Here is a 19117-nt window from a genome sequence, read left to right on the forward strand (position 1 = left end):
AACATCCCTTTTAAATTACTATAATGATATAATCTACAATAAGTGGAATTCGAACTTGAATAAATGGTAGGTATAATGTAATGGTCAATTGGCTTAACTAACAAAAGTAAAAATATAAATAAATTATTTTTTGATGTTTTGGTTAGTCTTATTCCAAAAAAGTTTGTTTCATTTTTTTGACCTTTTCGTTTGGCAAATAGGTTTATATGGTTTTTTTATTTTTTATTTTTTTATTAGGTACTTACCTGTCTTACTTTTTAATTTTTACCTTCACTATATATTTGACCTTTTCGTACGATATATGTTATTACATAACTAGTGAAATATATATATTTTTTTTAAATGTTTTTTTACAAGAAAACTAGTGAAAATAGTTTGAAAATTTTGAGTTTTAATAATAAAGATAAAATAAAAAGTAAGGTAAATAATTTTTTAATATAAAAATTACAATTTTTTGTTATGATAAAAAGTACTGGGAGTTTTTTTTGTTAAAATCTAATTCTTCACTTGTAAGGTGATATATGTGATGGTATTTCTTAACACGTCATCATATAAGGAATTCACTTGTAAAGTGATATATGTGACGGTATTTGTTAACACGTCATCATATCATTTCCTGGGCCCCATCCTAACAAGAAAGTAGGACGCAAGTTCATGCATCCAACCCGACCCCCTCCCCACCACTATATATACCCCGCTCCCAACTCCCACCACAACTCACAATTTCATACCCCCAGGATTTCTCAATCTACACCTCCTCGAAACGCACCATTTCACCATGCCTTGCTCCGATTCCTCCGTTTCCGTAATTTCGCAATGCACAATTTACCCCGACCAGAAATCCGCCGTCAAGTCTCTCAAGCTCTCCGTCTCTGATCTTCCCATGCTCTCCTGCCACTACATCCAGAAGGGCGTCCTCCTCGACTCCCCGCCCTTCTCCGTCGTCGACCTCCTCCCCTCCCTCAAACACTCCCTCTCCCTCGCCCTCTCCCACTTCCCAGCCCTGGCCGGTCGATTCGAGACGGACGCAGACGGTCACGTCCACATTGTCTGTAACGACACCGGCGTCGGTTTCGTGCACGCCAAAGCCAAGAACCTCTCTCTGGACGCCGTCCTGCAGCCCAACGCCGACGTTCCACATTGCTTCAGGGAGTTCTTCGCGTATCAAAGGACTTTGAGCTACTCCGGCCACTTCAGACCTCTAGCCGCCGTACAGGTCACCGAGCTCGCCGACGCCGTGTTCATCGGATGTACGGTCAACCACTCCGTCCTTGACGGCACATCCTTCTGGCACTTCTTCAACACCTTCGCCGAGATTAACCGAGGCGCCAAGAAAATATCAAAATCTCCTGATTTTTCCCGCGACACCGTCTTCAACTCGCCGGCGGTGCTCCATTTCCCAGAAGGAGGCCCTAAGGTCACCTTCTCCGGCAACGATCCGCTGCGTGAGAGAATCTTCCATTTCACCAGAGAATCAATTCTCAAACTGAAAAACAGAGCAAATAACACTCATCTGTTCAAAACAACGCATAACTGTAACAGTGATGATAACGGTAACTGTAACGATAATGGCCTTTCTGAAACGGCCGAGATTCTCGGGAAGCAGTTAAATGACAGCTGGAATGCCGTACACCGATATAACGGCGCGAAAACGGCGGAGATTTCGTCGTTTCAATCTTTGAGCGCGCAGCTCTGGCGTTCCGTGACTCGTGCCAGGAACCTACCTGATTCCAAAACGACGACGTTCCGTATGGCTGTGAACTGCCGCCACCGCCTCCAGCCGAAGATGGACTCGCACTACTTTGGTAACGCGATACAGAGCATCCCGACCGTCGCTACCGTCGGCGAGCTGCTGTCCCGGGATCTGCGCTGGGGTGCCAATCTCCTCCACAACAACGTGGTTGCGCACGACGACGCCACAGTGCGCCGCGGCGTAGAGGATTGGGAGAGCGCGCCGAGGCTGTTCCCGCTGGGGAACTTCGACGGCGCGATGATCACGATGGGCAGCTCGCCGCGATTCCCGATGTACAACAACGATTTCGGGTGGGGCAAACCCCTCGCCGTGCGGAGCGGCGCGGCCAACAAATTCGACGGCAAGATATCGGCTTTTCCAGGGAGGGAAGGCAGCGGCAGCGTTGATTTGGAGGTGGTTCTGGCTCCTGAGACGATGGCTGGGCTGCTGTCCGATGGGGAGTTCATGCAATATGTATCGGTGATAGACTGAGCCGGGTCGTACGCGATCACGCCCCCACTGTGGGTGGGACCCGCCGTTAATGTTTGAAATTACGGTTAATCCGTTATGGTGACTGGCTCGTGGGATTTAGGAATTGGTCAAAACTTAGTCAATCGCTGTGGTGAGATTGATTTGGACGGTTGCGATGAGACGTTAAAACCGCGACGTTTTGGCTACTAGTGTAGTGTGTGGGTGTGGATGTTTGTACTATTGTAGGGGAATTATTATATTATATTTTATCTGCTTAAAGAATTATGCACGTGATGAAATTGCCGAATTTCTTAATGTGAATAATCCATTAAAAGCCTCTATTTTTGTGAATTTTTAGTAGGAGTCACATGTCCTTATATCCAAATCACAATCTGAAATATATATATATATATATATAACAATTATTTGATAAAAAAAATGAAACTACGTATTTGCGAAAGCAAAATTCTAACGGGCAACTCATTTCTTTATTTATTTTTTATTAGTCAAATATCTATTTCGACTGATTTATTGAAGTTTTAACCATCCAATACGGAAAATAACCAATCTGAATTCTTAACTGATAGAAAATTGGCTTTAGATTGAGATAAACAGTATGAACATAAAGCCTTTTAAAATGATGGTCTTACCATTTACTCGTTTTCCTTCCTATGTAAATACAAGTCAAAACAGAGAAATTCAGAGCCTATCATGTTTCTCTGTAAAGGAAAACAACTTCATGTGACATTCAGAATCAATAATGCAATGATATTTGGAGATAAGCTTACACATAACAATGTATTATTGAATTCGAATATCATGTGACGATGAACTCGTTCCATGCAAGTTCTTTTCATCGATAAAGGAGACAATAGTATCCCAAATGGTCCCCAAACCGAACCGCGTCTGAGAGAGATATGGACCTCGACCATTTACCCCAACTGCCAAAACTTCTTTTCATGGGGCAGCAGGCAGCAGGCACCACCACCATTGAGAAGCAGTGCTGCAGGTGCCTGTGCATGTGTTCCGCAAGTTGGTCCCAACCATCCAAAGTGCACGTTAGATAGATTCTCCTCTCTTTTTACACATATGAAAAGTATTGGTTTGGTGTTTCGCCAATTAACCACGAAATTTGTTGTGACATGTATCAAACTTCCCGTCCAAACCCTTCTCTTAGTTTTACATTGTACACATGACCTAAATTAACCTAATTAGCTCGAGTTGTGAGGACGGGGTGAGGGGAAATGGCTTAGAATTAGAAAAGATTAATGGTTTGACTCTAACCAGAAAATTGAGCTGATTGCAGTTCGGTTTGTCTAAAAAAGTCCATGTTCTGATACAATGCACCACAAAGTAGATGCGAGGTTTTATTATGATAGGCATGGAGTTTACATTATTGCGTCAAGTCTCCAGTGAGCAACTTTTACTTTATTCAACAAGACCGTAACAGACGTCTAAATCCAATCCCATATGCTATATGTGACAAGCTTGGCATAGAGAAAAATACTTTCTGGCCATGGTTTTCTTATCCCCATCCTCTTCCTCCATCTCTACTTGCGTTATGAGTGATATTGAGGATAGAGACTGGAAATAGGGAAACCAGGGCAGGGAAGTCTCTCTCTGATCCAGGGGATGCACCGGGATGATTTTCGATGTTGTGGTCCATGGACTGCTGCCTATAGACCACCATGTACATGAAAATATGTTACCACTTTCAGTTAGACCCACTCATTCGTATGCATGTGAACTAGTTAATGAACACCAGAGCTATTCCTTCTCTATACTTACTGCAACTGGTCCTCAGGTACCTCATCTATGAGTGAAGGAGATGAAGTGCATGTGAAATGCATGGAATCAGTGACCCTACTACACTTGAACTTACTCTCAGCTGACATCTGACTAAAGTTACCGCGTTAAAAGAACGCACAAGGAACTTGCACAACATTAGATGCACAAAACATGCATACAGATCTCTCATTACAAATTTCATGGTAAGATGTGGCAATGATGGGTACGAATGCAGTTTCGTGAACATAAAAATGAGCAAGAGAACGACGTAACTGACATTGTATACCGTCCAATATTTACAAACAAATAATCTACAATTATCCCAAGTACAATCTAACAATAACTTCTTTTGAAGCGCAAAGCAAGTTTACAAATAACTAGTTACCTGTGCTGAAAGCAGTAGGACCCGAAATCACCTGTACTTGATTGCTGGTGTGGTTGGAGGAAAAATGCGCTTCATGAACCACTGCAGAGGTCTAAGAAATTGCGCTCTCTTCTTCCTCCAGAACCAAATGGCAGCATTGTATTGCTCATTTCGAATTACTCGCGTGGCTGCTTTCCAATCGTACTTCTCCATTTCCTCACGTGCTGCCTTGCCAATTGTTTCCCTTAAGTCCTTGTTCTCCAGCAGGGGCTGTAACTTACTTAAGCAGTCATCAAGGTCATTATAATCGTAGAGAAAGCCAGTTTTCCCCTCCTGATCTGTGGGAATTATATCTGGGATTCCACCAGCTCGCGCTCCCACCACAGGGATACCTGAAGACATAGCCTCCAATACAACAAGCCCAAGTGTCTCTGATTCTGAAGGCATCACAAAAACGTCACCACTGGCATATGCCTGTGAGAGCTCTTCACCTCCTAACATTCCTGTAAATACTGCAGGCATGCCATCAAACAGTTTTTCAAGATCCTCCCTGCAAAAGTAAAAGCCATACAATTGAATGAGTACAAGTGCTTTTTATGTTGAGAAAGGAACATGTTTTTTCCCGCATTTCCAATAACAAGCTGCTGCATCATTTTTTGACGAGCTTTTCTGTAGATACAGATTACTCCCTACAATTCTAAAAGTTCATTATGTACCAGAGCAATACCTGTATGGTCCATCTCCAATGAAAGCAATTCGTGCTTCAGGAAGCCGATCCATGACACTGTTAAATCAGAATGGTAAGTTAAATGCTGCAAATTGTACATATATTTATAAAATTAAGGCTGAAATTACAGAGGAGATCTACCACAAGATATAACATCCATGTTTAAATTTTAAATATGTTATTTGTAAGAGAGAAGCACTCTACCTTTTCAGAAAATCCAAACTCTTCTCCACTCCAAGTCTTCCAACATGAACAATTAAAGGTTTCTCAGGTTCACCGTTGCTGTTCACGACAACATACACAAATTAAGAAAAGTTTCCAACCGAATGGGGAAGTGAGAGACACAAATTGACAAATAGAGGAACTACCTCAGTCTCATACGCATTTCATGAGAACGGAAGCGGGGATGGAAGCTTTCCGAATCAACACCCTTATTCCAAAGACGGATTGTATTAGCTGCAAATAAGCAATTAAAGATTAGTTTACAATTGTGCTGAATGGACACGTTTTTTTTTTCTTTCTAATCAGTCAAAATTTTCTGAAAAGTAAATCTGGGATTGAGACATCAAATGCGTTTACTATAATCACCTGCGGCCACCCCAGCTTCTAGGAGATCCTTACTGATTGCAGCTGATGGCACTAGTGTGAGATCAGCAGCTCTGTGCAGAAACTCTGATAACAAAAACAACAATGGTAATTATATGCTCTGGTACCCATATCACTATATGAGGCCAGTATAAAGGTAGGGTTACATACTTATGACCAACCACATGGGTTTCACCAGCCAACTGAAGGTGTATCTCGGGATATATCTGCATAACAAAAGAGATCAAGGCTCAGTCCTAAGCACTCATAAACATACATTACTTTCTTCATAAGTAATTAAATGAATTTGAATTTTCAAAATATAAAATGGGTATCTAACAAACTTCAATAATATAAAGAATTAAACTCACACTGGCACATGAGTGTGATACGACATCACTATAGGAACACATAACAACTTAGCGATAATGAGGGCGCCGAAAACCTGATAAATAGTGTTCTGCGTCAGCTATCTTTTCAATTCTTTGTTATTACTCTAGTTTATCTATATATACAGAGTCAATCTACCATCTACAAAGAAAAGAATAAGAACAAATTGAATACTTACCATAATTCCAGGCGAGGATGCATGTATAATGTCAGGCTTGAACTGAGCAACCTCCGAAATTATTCTAGGACTAAGTGCAAGGGAAAGGGGCACCTTTTGATACCAGGGGAAGGGAAAGCTGAGAAATAATACAAAAAAGAGCAAACCAATGGGAGAGATATTAGGAAAAGTAATGTTCTGTATGCTTTTTGTTTCGTATCCTTTTTGCACCAAACAATAGAAATTAGATCACTATATAGCTTACCTTCGGGATCCAATCAACTTTGCTCCATAAAATTCGTCAGGAACTCCTTCATGGGTTGTCACAACCATCACCTGTACCACGTATCAGCAAGAAAATATGTCAGACCTCGTTTAAAGACATTAGAAATTTGAAGAATTTCACTGCCTCGAAGTTTAAATAGGCATGTAAATGCCAATTTAGCAAGGAACCTGATTCTCACTAATGCAGGTTCGATTAAGGATATCCATACACAATATAATACAGAAGTGCGGAGATATAAAGAATTTACCTCATCCCCCATTTCACGCAAGTATCGAATGAAATTCTGGAACCGATTTTTATAACCTGACACATATCTGTGGGATAAACAGAAAAACAACACTTTCAATAACCAGCTGAAAATTTGACAGAGTAGAAATTACAAATAACCAAAGCTCAAATTACGTTTCTAATGTGTTATACACCTGTACTACAACAAAGACTTACTTGAATGCAGTACATTATTTTAATTTACGTTTCTAAGGATAAATAGAAAAACAGCACTTTCAATAGGCAACCCTTGGTGGTTCATATCAGCTGAATATTTAAAAGAGCAGAAATTACAAATAACCAAAGCTCAAAATGTGTTATACTCCTGTACTGCAACAAAGACTAATTGAATGCAGTACAATGATCCCAATGGAAAGAACACTTAATAGCTGATAGACAAAACTAGCCAATAACTCATCAAACAGTGATCCCAATAGACGCCCATGCCATGCCAGAATGGACAAACCAGCAAGCCGCAAGTCATGTTTTTAACACTAAATTTGACATAAACCGAAACTAAAACAACCAAATTTTAGCTAAAGTTAACGATTAGTTGATGTAGAACCTTCAAAGGAACCACAATTGCCTTATAGTTAAAGTTTAAAACCAGCAGAAATTCTCGATGCAGGACGTCTGTCATGGACAATTCACCTAACACAATGTTAGTTAAATCTAAAAAACCAGATTAGACCCAAACATTCACTTAATTATGCCTTAAAATTTTAAACAACCACGATTAAAGACAACAAAAGAAAGCAATTTGACAACATGGGTAATCTCAAAATTGAAAATTTAGTGAAGCTAAATCAAAGTAGCAAAACAGTAGAGAGAGAGAGATAGAGACTCACGCAAAGGGAGAAGGCTCAACAAAGAGAGCAATGCGTCGAGGTCTCGAGTTAATCTCCGACTCAACATATGGAGGAGGACCCTCTTCCTCTTCATCTTGCCCGACCTCTGTAATAGTCATGTCGCTGGCTTTAAGCTCAAGTTTTCTACTTTTTGGTCTCTCAGAGCAACACAATCGAACACCTTTACCGCAAAGGCTACTGGGTTTTGTTCGTGAGGATCGGCAGGCTGGGAATCTGAGAGGAGGAAAGGGCGAGGAGAAGGATAATTGGGTATTGGTTGCAGAAAAGGGAGGAGGAGAGAGAGAGGGATTTAGAGAGAGAGAAGCAGGAAAGGAGGTCACCATGATGAGTGTACTGTAAATCGTAATATAAGCAAGTACAAGTCGGAGTGGAAGAGGGTTTATTGTTTAGAAAATTTGTGGGAAATATTCGATTGGGATTTAAGGGAATATCACAAGAGTCTGGGTTGCATGTGGAGATTGGATGAATTTGCAAAGGATATTCGTTGGGAGGTGAGGTCAAATGGAAGCTCTCCCAGCATATGCCCCCTCTATTCCTTATTGGTTTGAGATGTTTGAGAACTTGAGTTGAATCTTTCTTCTTCACCATTCAACAAGCCAACAAAACGAGGGAAAGGTGCTACACGCTCGAGTGGACAATTCTCAACACTTAATGCATTCCAAATTTTAATTTTTTTGATAATCAACGGCAAAAGTTGTCTATACAAACTGAATTACTAACTTAAAGAACTTTTTTTTTTAATAACCAACGGCTGAGAGTTGTTTACTTGAACGGAACGAATTACTTTAGTCTAAAGAAAACATTGCAATTGGCACTGTTCTTTACTGTTCATTGTACCTGAATTTCACTTTATTTACGAACATGCCATTGCTTTAAGGTTTCGGCTGGGCTTTTTTTTTTGAGGTTTAGTTGGATGGGCTTTTGCGGCTTTGGGCTGTGGCTGGGTTAGTTTAAGTCGGTTTTGTATGTGGTTAGGTGTTTCGGATGAATCGCCGACAGAGGGCAGGCCTAGCCTGCAGCGATGCCAAAGAGAAGAGAGAGAAGAGAGAGGAGAGAAGAGGCGTCGTGCGTGAAAGAAGAGTCGAGAGGGAAGGTCCTGGAAGGAAAAATTGGAGGAGAGAGGGAGGGGTAGGATGAGCAAAGCAAGAGGTAAGCCTGCCCGAAAGTTTGGTTTTGCTTTTTCTCTGTAAGGTGTGCGCAGAGACACGGCGAGGAAGGAAGGGACGGCTAAGCCTAGGGTTGGTTTCAGAGTTTTGGTTCCAGTTGGAAGCCATCTCGGGTTGGTTTCAGAGTTTTGTGTTGCAGAAGCATTGATCCCGTGGAGGCCGAAGAAGCTCATGTTTTTTTACCCAAATAGTCCCAAACTTTCACTCACTCGCATTCGTATTTTCTTGATTTCAGTTTCTGGGTATTTGTTTTTGCTACTTGGCCGATCTAGGTTTTCTGTATAATTGATTTGTTTTGGGTTTAAATTATTGATTAGTGATTGTTGCGTGTTTCACGGAAGGCACTGCTCAATGGAATTAGCCCCTCAAAACCGAAGTATTCCGCCTATGTATTATGTTATTTCAAGTTTTGTGAACTTATATTTTTTTTATTCACTTGAATTAGCATATTTCATTCCCTTAAAATTAATTGTAAGGCTGCACTCAAAATGGGCTAAATGTTGAGCTCTGACTCTCTAATACTTTTACATGAATGAGCTCTGACTCTCTGATGTTTGTTTATAAGTTTTTTGGTTAATTTTACATTGTAATTGTTTTCCCCTAATTTGAATGATTAATTCTTGAACTTTTCTTTCCTCCAAATCCTCGTTAATCCTAAAGGTAACTTTTTAATAAATTAGATGGAAGGCTTGCACGTAAAAAGGGACAATTAAAAAGTGGGTATATAGTTGACAAGAAAAGAAGATATGATGTCGAGTAATTAAAACAAATGTACAATATTTGTTTGTGGTACTATTTGACAATCACTTGATCAGATCATTTCTGGTTTTCACTTTTAGATTATTTAATTTTAATGGATGAGGATTCTATCCGAATTCAAATTGTGGAGATTCTAAGAATCATCATATCTTAGTCGTTCATCGTATATTGTGCGGTCAGAAATCATTTGAATTTTATTATTTAAAATTAAACATAAATAGTACCTGACAAAAACTGACCGCACGATATACGATGAACGATTAGGATGTGAGAATCCTTAGAATCACCACAATTTGGATCCGGATGGGATCCTCATCCAATTTGAATTACAGTCAAACTGTTAAAAACATAGCTTGGATTTCACCTTTATCTGGAAATTGACATGTGGGCAATAGCCTCCATCCTACAAATCCTTGTCCCAGCATCACACCGAAAGAATGTGAATCTCTACGTTTGGAGTTCGAAGATCTAAAGATCTAGGCCGTTGAGAGAGTGATTCGAATTTTGAATTTGTGTGAAGTAAGTCAGAAAATCAGATTAATAGAAATCATGTCATTGAAATTGAGTGATCTGAATGTCTCGATTTCTTAATCTCGAAAAACCAAAGTACCATATGAAAAGAGTCCCACCAATAGTTTACCAAATCGTTGAATTCACTGATTTTTAACTTTTGATAATTAAGTGAAGAAATTGGATTTTGTTGAGTTTTGGGTTCAATATTTGTTGTATATTTCATTATGAATGTTACAAGAGAGTGATAGTGTTTAGAGTAAAAGTTAGAATTTTAGAGAGAAATAGTGTTTAGAGTATTTGGGATTTTTTGCAAGAGGTTTGGAATGAGTTTTTGGTGAAAATAGGAGCCTATTTATAGGATTAGGCTTCTCCATTTTCTTCAAGGAATGGCCGGCCACTCTCTCCATTTTTTGGTGAATTTGTGGTTTAATTAGCCACTTTATTGGCTAATAAAATATGATAGAAATAAATGGGGTGTTATCAAATTGAATGATTAGCTTTATTTGGGTAATAAGATGGAGAAAATAAAAAAGGTAAAGAATAAAGGGAGGAAATGTGGCCGGCTACTAGGTGGGAATTTTAGGTTTTATTTTTGGTTTAATTAGCCAATTAATTGGCTAATTAAATATGAAAGGAAATGTTATAGTAATTATGGTATTGATTGGCTAATAAAAGGGAAGAAATGGTGGGAAAAGGTAACAAAAAGGTAATGGTTTAGGTTTTGAATGGGATAGCCAGCCCTATAGTATTTTTTAGGTTTGAGTGGATGTTTCAAATTGATAATTAAGGGATTGATTAGGTGATTAATCCCTTAATTAGTCAATTTTTTAGGAAACATGAAAGGAAAATATTATTTAGCTAATTGATTAGCTAAATAATGGAATATAAAACATATAAAATGAATTAGGTTTTGGGAATTACCTTATAGAAAGGATTTGATGAAATAGGCTTTAAATCGTTACCTATTTTGAGCACTTTTGACTTGGTTGAAAGATAATTTCCTGCTGCTTGCGCGTAGGAATCCCGGTATGCCTCAAGGGTATTTTTGTCCTCTTTCGTTCAAAAGTCCACGTGTCGCCTAGTGAATATTTTTGGCTCCACAAATGCCCCCACACCTGTTGGGCTGCTCGCAGAAAAGGGCAGCAGGTGTAGAGATCTTCTTGCTTTAGGAAACTTAGGACTGCTTCCTATTTTGATGTAGATTCTCTCTTTAATTGGAAATTAGATCCTTCTAGGAAGGGAAAATAAACTTCTCTCAAAGCCTATTTAAGTCCACCTTAAGTGGGTTATTAAATCAACTTTGGAGAGCAATTTAGTCTACCCCACAAGAGAGAGAAAGTTAGAGGATATTTGTTCCCCCTCCTCTAGCAATCTTCTACATCTTGCCCGTGCAAATGACCGTCTTTCGTTGATTTCTTCGTCTTCTCCGTGCCGCACCGATGTAAGAAAAATTTAATTTTTCTTGCCTTCTTCTCGGATAGTGCTATTGCAGGGCAATCGTCGGGGTGGTGCGGCACGTCGGCTGGCAAGGGCCAGGAGTTGGCTCGACATAGGCCGAGGAGATGTCGTGGCAGGGACCACTGCTTGGACAACTTGGCTTGGCTTGAGCTAAGGGCAGTTTGTGCGGCTGGGGTCGCGGATTGTGGCGCTGGGGCGCAGTGCTAGGCGAGCCGCATAGCTCATGTCATTTGGGCTTTTGGACCTGACTCGGGCCAGGCTGGCGATTGAGAGAAATGAGGAGATTGTGGGTCTCATAGGCTGCTGAAATGTTGGACATGCAGGCCTCCTGCCTGCTGGAATGCTGGGTCGAGCTCCCCTGCTGAGTACCATGAATGTCGTTGGCTGCTTAGTCCTCTTTGCTGAGAGAAATGTGGGCTGTTCTCGAAAGATGAGGTAAAGAGGATCAAGGCGGATGCATTGGCTCGTCTGATCGCTGTCATGAAGCTTACTATGAATGAAGATGGAAAGAAGAGATCTTCCCCGCCTGCTCATGAGATGCCAGTTAAGAAAAAACTGAAGACTTCTTCCGCTGCTCATGAGGGTCCGCCTGCTACCGAGAGGTATGTGATTGACATGACTTCTTCCAATGGGAAGAAAAATAAGGTTGCTAGATCTGAGCATGCGGCGTCTTCCATGTTGAGAATGGCTAGTACAATTGTTGATAAAATTACTCAGCGTAAAGGTTTTATCATGCCCCCAGTGCCGAAGTCTGTACCAGGACGTTCGTTGGGAGCCATGTCTGGTTCACCTTTGTAGAAACTTGCTATTATGAAGAGTGGTAAAGTAGACTCTGCTGCTAAAGTGGCGCCAAAGCCTACTCTCTTTGCTGCTGAGATTGATTCGCCTGCTAGGAAAGAAGATATTGCTCGCGTGGGCAGCTATGAGAAATCCACTAAGCCTGCTTCTGGGGATGCTGTTGCGATCTATGTGCTTTTAAAACTAGATCTGCTTGAAGTCATGAACGTTTGTGCCAAGTTTGTTGATAGCGGTAAAAAGGTTGTTTGCCCAAGTTCCTTTACGAAACATACGACCCAATATATAACTGTTTTGCTTGCTATGATACATATATAGCAAGGCTATCAAAGAGGTGGCGAAGATTATGGCAGCTGAAGCTTATTCCTCAGTCGAGGAGATTAAGAGGTTGGATTCTGAGCTTGTTGCTTTGAAGTGGTCTAATATTTATGCCCCTGCTTCTCTGCAGCTTGAGACCGCTCGCCACGAGATTGTTGACTTGAAGACTAGGCTTGATGCGATCCAAGTTAAGTATGAAAGTACAGAGAAAGAGATTGAATGTTACAATACCTCAGATTTAAGATCTTGAGTTTTCAGTTTCTGAGCTTCGTTTTGCTGCTTTTGCAAAGGATGAAAAGTTGAATGCTGCTTATGCTGAGAATGGAGTAGATGAGCTTCTCTATTTCTCCGGAAGACTTGTTTGCTTTTACTTTTAAGGCTTCTATTGGTGAAGTAGTTGGAGAAGTTAGTGCCCAGGCTGGGGCAGCCGGGGGTGAAGCGCTGGATGATGCCGCTGCTAAGAGCGTTACGGCTGTTAAAGGTGTGGCGACCGAGTAGTCGTGGGATGTCCAAGCTGCTGTAGTGTAGTATTCTAGGTAGCCTTTAGGATTTTCTTTGTTTTTTCTTGTAGCTCTTGTTTTGCTTAAACTCCTTCGGCCTTTGCTATTTGTTTATAAATATGTTTTCCTTCGTTTTTCTTCATCTTCGCTTATTTTGCTCATGCCCTAACCTTTAGACTTGATAGACCAGTGGCAGGCATGCTACTTTTTATAAGCAGACAAGCTCGCGTAGCCTATACAGCCGTAGGTGTTGGTGTAGAACTTTGCAAAGTTGTTAGCCATAGGGTTGGCAGCCGGATGCCTTACTTACAGAAGTAGACAAGTCCGCGTAACCACTAGGCTGTTAACCTTGACTTTCTTCAATTCCGTAGGTTGCGTAGCAAGTATCACAACACTTTAGGACTTGGTGTAGGTTGTTCCGCGCTTGGCAGAGGTGAAGCTTATCGACTACGTAGCATGTCGGCAGTGGATAAAACTTCGTATATGCGCACTAGCTTGTTTAACCTTTTCATAAAAATGTGCGGTTGTATAAGTCTAGCGCGGCTTTACTGCTCGAAGGGCAAGCCGTAGGCAGTCTTCTGGAATCCGTAGGCTACCTTAGTGCACTCGGTAGCAGCTTTAGGGTTCCAGGGCAGCCGTCTATAGAGCGTACTGCGTAATGTGCCCCTTCCGTCTCTAGGGCCCGGTTCCCCACGGATTAGGCCAAGAGACCCAAAATCCTTCAATTAGCTAAGCCTTGAAAAAGACCATTGTGGCTACTTCTAGGAATCTCGGCGTAAGCCATCGTGCATCTAGTTATACTAGGGCAGCCAGGCTCATCCACGTCTGGATATTCGGAGTGTAAAGTTTATCATCCCGTCTTGGAGAGCTGACCCATATGGGTGTCGGGGAATTGGTTTACCCTCTCGCACTGGAGAGCATGGTTGGTCCATCGGGGGGCGCAATTCCTGCGATGAGTCCCTAAGAAGGGCGCAGTCTTCTTTTAAAGTGCAGGAATGATCAGTTGTTGTAAGCATGCAGCCGAGCCAAGTTGTGATTACTTCTGAATTTCTCATTGAAAAATAAGTGAAACGAACGAGAACTTAACTGTAAGGTAGGAACTGCATAACAACTGGATAGTCCTCAGCTTGTGAGGTGGTGCCCGTCGAGCTGTTTGAGTCTTCAGGCTTTGATGTAGCGGGAGGTCACACATGGTACTTCCTCAGATTGTAGGCGTTCCACTGCTTTTCGATCTTTTTGTCGTTTCATGATGGCGAAGGTGTAATTACTCTTGCCGCCTACTCTGTTGATCTTGTACCGGCCTTCCCAGATGGGATCCATCTTTTTAGAGTCCTCTCCGCGGGCAGTGATGAAGGCTTTTCTTAGGACTAGATCTCCGGGCTATAACTGCCGAATCTTAGCTCTTTTGTTGTAGCTGGAGAAGAGCTGCTGCTGGTAGGCTGCAATGTGGGTATTTGTATGCTCGCGTTTCTCCTCTGCCAGATTTTGTGGCTATCTTCTCACTGTTCTGCTCAATGCTTGGTAGTAGAGCGGTGATACTTGGCTTGATGACATTGGGATGAATGATTGCTTCTTAGCCAAATGCCAAAGAGAAATGAGTCTCACCGGTTGCTCGTCTTTTGGTGGTGCGATATGCCCATAGACATCCGGGGAGTTTGTCTGGCCATTTTCCCTTCTTGTTGGTGAAGGATTTCTTGAGGCAGTTGAGGATCATCTTTTTGGATGTTTCGGCCTGCCTATTGCCTTGAGGATATCTCGGTGTGGACATATGCTGCTTTATGCCATATTTTTGGAAGAACTTCACCAAATCTTTGCCCACGAATTGCGAGCCGTCGTTGGTGATGATGGATTAAGGGATGCCAAATCAGTAAATGATGTTCCTCCATATGAAGCGCTCTATGTCCGTCTGAATCGTGGTCGTCATGGTCTCTACTTCTACCTATTTGGTGAAGTAGTCAGTTGCCACGATCATCATGCCTTTGCCCCTAGTAGTCTGGCTGGTGATTAGTTGGGAATCAGAATTAATTGAAAGCTTTTTCACCGCCAAGTCTTTTTTCATTCGAAGGTCTGCTAGTGGAGCTTCGTACTCTGCTTCGTTGTTAGATGCTTTGAAACTTAGAGTGATCGCCTGCTCGAGCATTGAACCGTTTGGGGTGATAAGAACCACGGCTGCTCGCGAGCCTTTGTAGTTGGATGCGCCGTTGACATGCAAATGCCAGAAATCTCCATTGAGGGAGTAGGTGCGGCTAAAGTGTGATCGACTGCCTTCGGGGCATCGTTGGGCCGAGTTGTTACGTTCGTCAGAAAACTTTGCATCTGCCAGGGTCTACGCCTTTATCGTCGCCGGTTTGGATTCAGCGGAATAGTGCGTCATGATGACTGCAGGTAACTATAGAATACAGGTAGTCGGGCCCCCAGCTCTTCTCGCATGATGGTAGAGCTTATTGCTACTTTAGATACCGTCAAACATGCGAATAAGTCATCCGCTGCTTCTAGGGAGGTGATGTCGGGTACTTCTTCAAGTCCTTGAATATGCATTGGCGAGCCTCATCCCAAAGTGCATGCTTCTCTGCTAAAGCAAAAGAGTCTGCCAGAGTTAGATCTTCTTTCATGATCAATTTTCTGAATAGCGGGTGGTCTGCTGGAAGTCCTTTTTGGAAGGCTGCTCTAGCTATCGAGTCGTTGCATCCGACTATTTTTGCCTTCTCTACTTTGAACCTCCTCACATAATCGCGAAGCGACTCCTTTGGGTTCTTCTTGACGTCGAACAAATGGTCAGACTTCTTTTTGATCGAGCGATAGGATGAATATTCTTTGGTGAAAACCAAAGAAAGTTCGTAGAAATTCCGGATGGATTGTGGCGGCAGGGTGTAGAACCAATCTTGCGCCTCGCCTTGTAGAGTGGTGGCGAATATCTTGCATATGAGATCATCGTTGTTTCGATAAAGGATCATTGCACTTTGGTAACGTTTTAAGTGTGTCTCCGGGTTTTCATCCCCTTTGAAAGATGTGAAATGTGGCATGCTGAACTCGCGTGGAGGCTCTGCCTGCTCGATCTCCTCCGTGAAGGGTGATCTACTTATGTTGGTTATGTTCCGTCGTAGTGCCTCGTCGGTGACCTCGTTGCGTTGGAAATCATGTAATCGCTTTGGTCAAGAGTCTCTCTACTTCTTCCTGAATTTGCCTTTGTTGGGGTAGCGGAGCTCTCGGCTGCCCCCAGTCATGACTTGCTGGTCTAGGCTGCTCTTCCATGTGTTTAGCTTGTCTATGCCCCGGATGCAGTGCATGTAGCGCGTTCCTAGCAGGCGAGCGAGTTCTTCGCAGGCTGCTGGTTGCACTTAAGCCGTATTGAGTGACTGTTTCTCTCCATCCGTCGGGCTGCCTACTCCGATATGAGGTGAATGATGCTCCTTGAGGGCTTAACCGCAAACGAACACTTCGCCTGGAAGGCTGCTCATGTTGACTATCGGAGTGTGACCCTAACCGTGAATGTATGCTCGTCTGTGGGCCTAGTCGAGAGTGCACGCTCCTCCACGCTCTAAGACGGGAGTATACGCTATCTCGGGGGTCCAATCGGGAGTGCACACTGCCTGAATACTCTGTTCGTGGCTGGTCGAGTGGCTACTTACCGAGACGCTGCTGGAAAGGTTCTTTGTCTGCCCTTGTCCTACTTCGGGACACCTCGTCTGGGGCACGTTGCATCTCGGTGCGCTGCAAGAGCCGATTCACCAAAGTCGTCTGCTGTGCGAGGACACTTGTCAACTCTATGACTTGTCGAGACAAGTGTTGTTCTCCATTTGGGTTGGAAGAGCTTGGAAGGAATGTGCCTTCTTGGGCGATGGAAGAGTGGTAGACTCCGGGCACGAGATTTGAGTTGGGAAATGTCAAATTCGCGAAAAAATGTGGTGAGAATGCCCTCGGCTCGATGGTAGGTCTGGATGGTTGAGATAATCTTGGGCCGACTTGGGCTGCTTGGAAAGCCATGGGAGCAGACTAGGCCGTATGAGCAGGCTGGGCCTCGAGAACAAGCTGGGCTGCGAGAGTAGGCTGGGCCACGGGAGTATGCTGCTCGGCTGGAACAGGCTGGACCACGGGAGTAGGCTGCTTATCGAGAGCAGGCTGGGCCACGAGAGCAGGCTGCTCGGCGGGAGCAGGATAGGCTGTGAGAGCAGGTTGGGCCACGAGAGTGGGCTGCTCGATTGGAGCAGGCTGCTCGGAGTGTGATGCACATAGGTGCGAGGTTTGGGCTTCTCTTGGCAACGCGTTAAATTCACGTTGGGCTTGGAGTGACATGGCTTGGCTCGTGGCCTTGGTGCCGTGAGCCTTGGATGGCACGGCTCGGGCCGTGGTGAAAGCACCATGGACCTCGCCACGGATGACTACCGAGGTAGCCACCGCGGTGGTTCCCGTGGTGGAAACTCGTGGTGGTGGTGCCGCTCCACTTATTGTCGCATTTAGCCTCACGGATCTCCGCAATCCCATTTCTTGAATATTAGAATTTTCACTTGTTGAATTTTCTAAATTTCTAGCCATTATATTTTTCTTATACGTTTTATCAAAGAAACTTTGCAAGTAAAAAATTCTAATAATAAGAACGTATGAAAAATATTCCAATGGACTAGAAAATAAAGAAAAAACCTTTTTGTGCGAGAGTCTTCTACGAGTATGGATTTCAACTCTCAATGAAAGCACCAATTTGTGGATGCAAATTTTCTCCTCCTCGATCTTGGACGATTTTGCACCTACAAAACAACTAGCACCTTAGGTTAAGGCCAAAAGCCTCACGCGCCCACGATGAATAGGGGCTGGCTTTGGCCGAAGAACCTCCGATGCCAAAGTTAGAATTTTAGAGAGAAATAGTGTTTAGAGTATTTGAGATTTTTTGCAAGAGGTTTGGAATGAGTTTTTGGTGAAAATAGGAGCCTATTTATAGGATTAGGCTTCTCCATTTTCTTCAAGGAATGGCCGGCCACTCTCTCCATTTTTTGGTGAATTTGTGGTTTAATTAGCCACTTTATTGGCTAATAAAATATGATAGAAATAAATGGGGTGTTATCAAATTGAATGATTAGCTTTATTTGGGTAATAAGATGGAGAAAATAAAAAAGGTAAAGAATAAAGGGAGGAAATGTGGCCGGCTACTAGGTGGGAATTTTAGGTTTTATTTTTGGTTTAATTAGCCAATTAATTGGCTAATTAAATATGAAAGGAAATGTTATAGTAATTATGGTATTGATTGGCTAATAAAAGGGAAGAAATGGTGGGAAAAGGTAACAAAAAGGTAATGGTTTAGGTTTTGAATGGGATAGCCAGCCCTATAGTATTTTTTAGGTTTGAGTGGATGTTTCAAATTGATAATTAAGGGATTGATTAGGTGATTAATCCCTTAATTAGTCAATTTTTTAGGAAACATGAAAGGAAAATATTATTTAGCTAATTGATTAGCTAAATAATGGAATATAAAACATATAAAATGAATTAGGTTTTGGGAATTACCTTATATAAAGGATTTGATGAAATAGGCTTTAAATCGTTACCTATTTTGAGTATTTTTGACTTGGTTGAAAGATAATTTCCTGCTGCTTGCGCGTAGGAATCCCGGTATGCCTCAAGGGTATTTTTGTCCTCTTTCGTTCAAAAGTCCACGTGTCGCCTAGTGAATATTTTTGGCTCCACACCAAACATGAAGCCAAATCAACTCATTTACTTTGGTGAGCATCGAAACTTCCACACGCACAAACTATGAACTTTCAAATTAGAGCAAAACTCCCTAATTAAGCACACACCTTAGTAATCATGAAAATTCATAACAAACCCTATCCAAAATCTTGTACCACGTCATCAATAATTAGATTAAACACATTACTATATTTATGTAAATTAATTAGTAACACCACATGATCGTCAAGCAATTCTCCGCTGAACTTTTTAGGCGTGGTAAATATGAAGTCTACTGTCTAAGTATAGTTGTG

General features: G+C 42.2%; 2 protein-coding genes across 2 annotated transcripts; one reads left to right on the top strand and one right to left on the bottom strand.

Annotated features, from left to right (window-relative positions):
* The first annotated feature begins 719 nt into the window (after positions 1-719).
* LOC103450600 (protein ENHANCED PSEUDOMONAS SUSCEPTIBILITY 1-like) lies at positions 720-2544 on the top strand. Its single transcript, XM_008389967.4, has one exon. The coding sequence runs from the start codon at positions 779-781 to the stop codon at positions 2222-2224; it is 1446 nt and encodes a 481-aa protein (XP_008388189.2). The 5' UTR covers positions 720-778; the 3' UTR covers positions 2225-2544.
* A 1699-nt stretch (positions 2545-4243) lies between these two features.
* On the bottom strand, positions 4244-8337 carry LOC103450599 (sulfoquinovosyl transferase SQD2-like). Its single transcript, XM_008389966.4, has 11 exons — positions 7616-8337; positions 6748-6814; positions 6480-6550; positions 6236-6353; positions 6039-6112; positions 5839-5894; positions 5671-5754; positions 5451-5538; positions 5287-5364; positions 5083-5139; positions 4244-4905 (listed from the first exon to the last, which is right to left on the bottom strand). The coding sequence occupies exons 1-11, from the start codon at positions 7957-7959 to the stop codon at positions 4404-4406; spliced, it is 1539 nt and encodes a 512-aa protein (XP_008388188.2). The 5' UTR covers positions 7960-8337; the 3' UTR covers positions 4244-4403.
* Positions 8338-19117: the final 10780 nt, after the last annotated feature.

The sequence above is a fragment of the Malus domestica genome, chromosome 12 (genome assembly GCF_042453785.1).
Source record: "Malus domestica chromosome 12, GDT2T_hap1".
Lineage (NCBI taxonomy): Eukaryota > Viridiplantae > Streptophyta > Magnoliopsida > Rosales > Rosaceae > Malus > Malus domestica.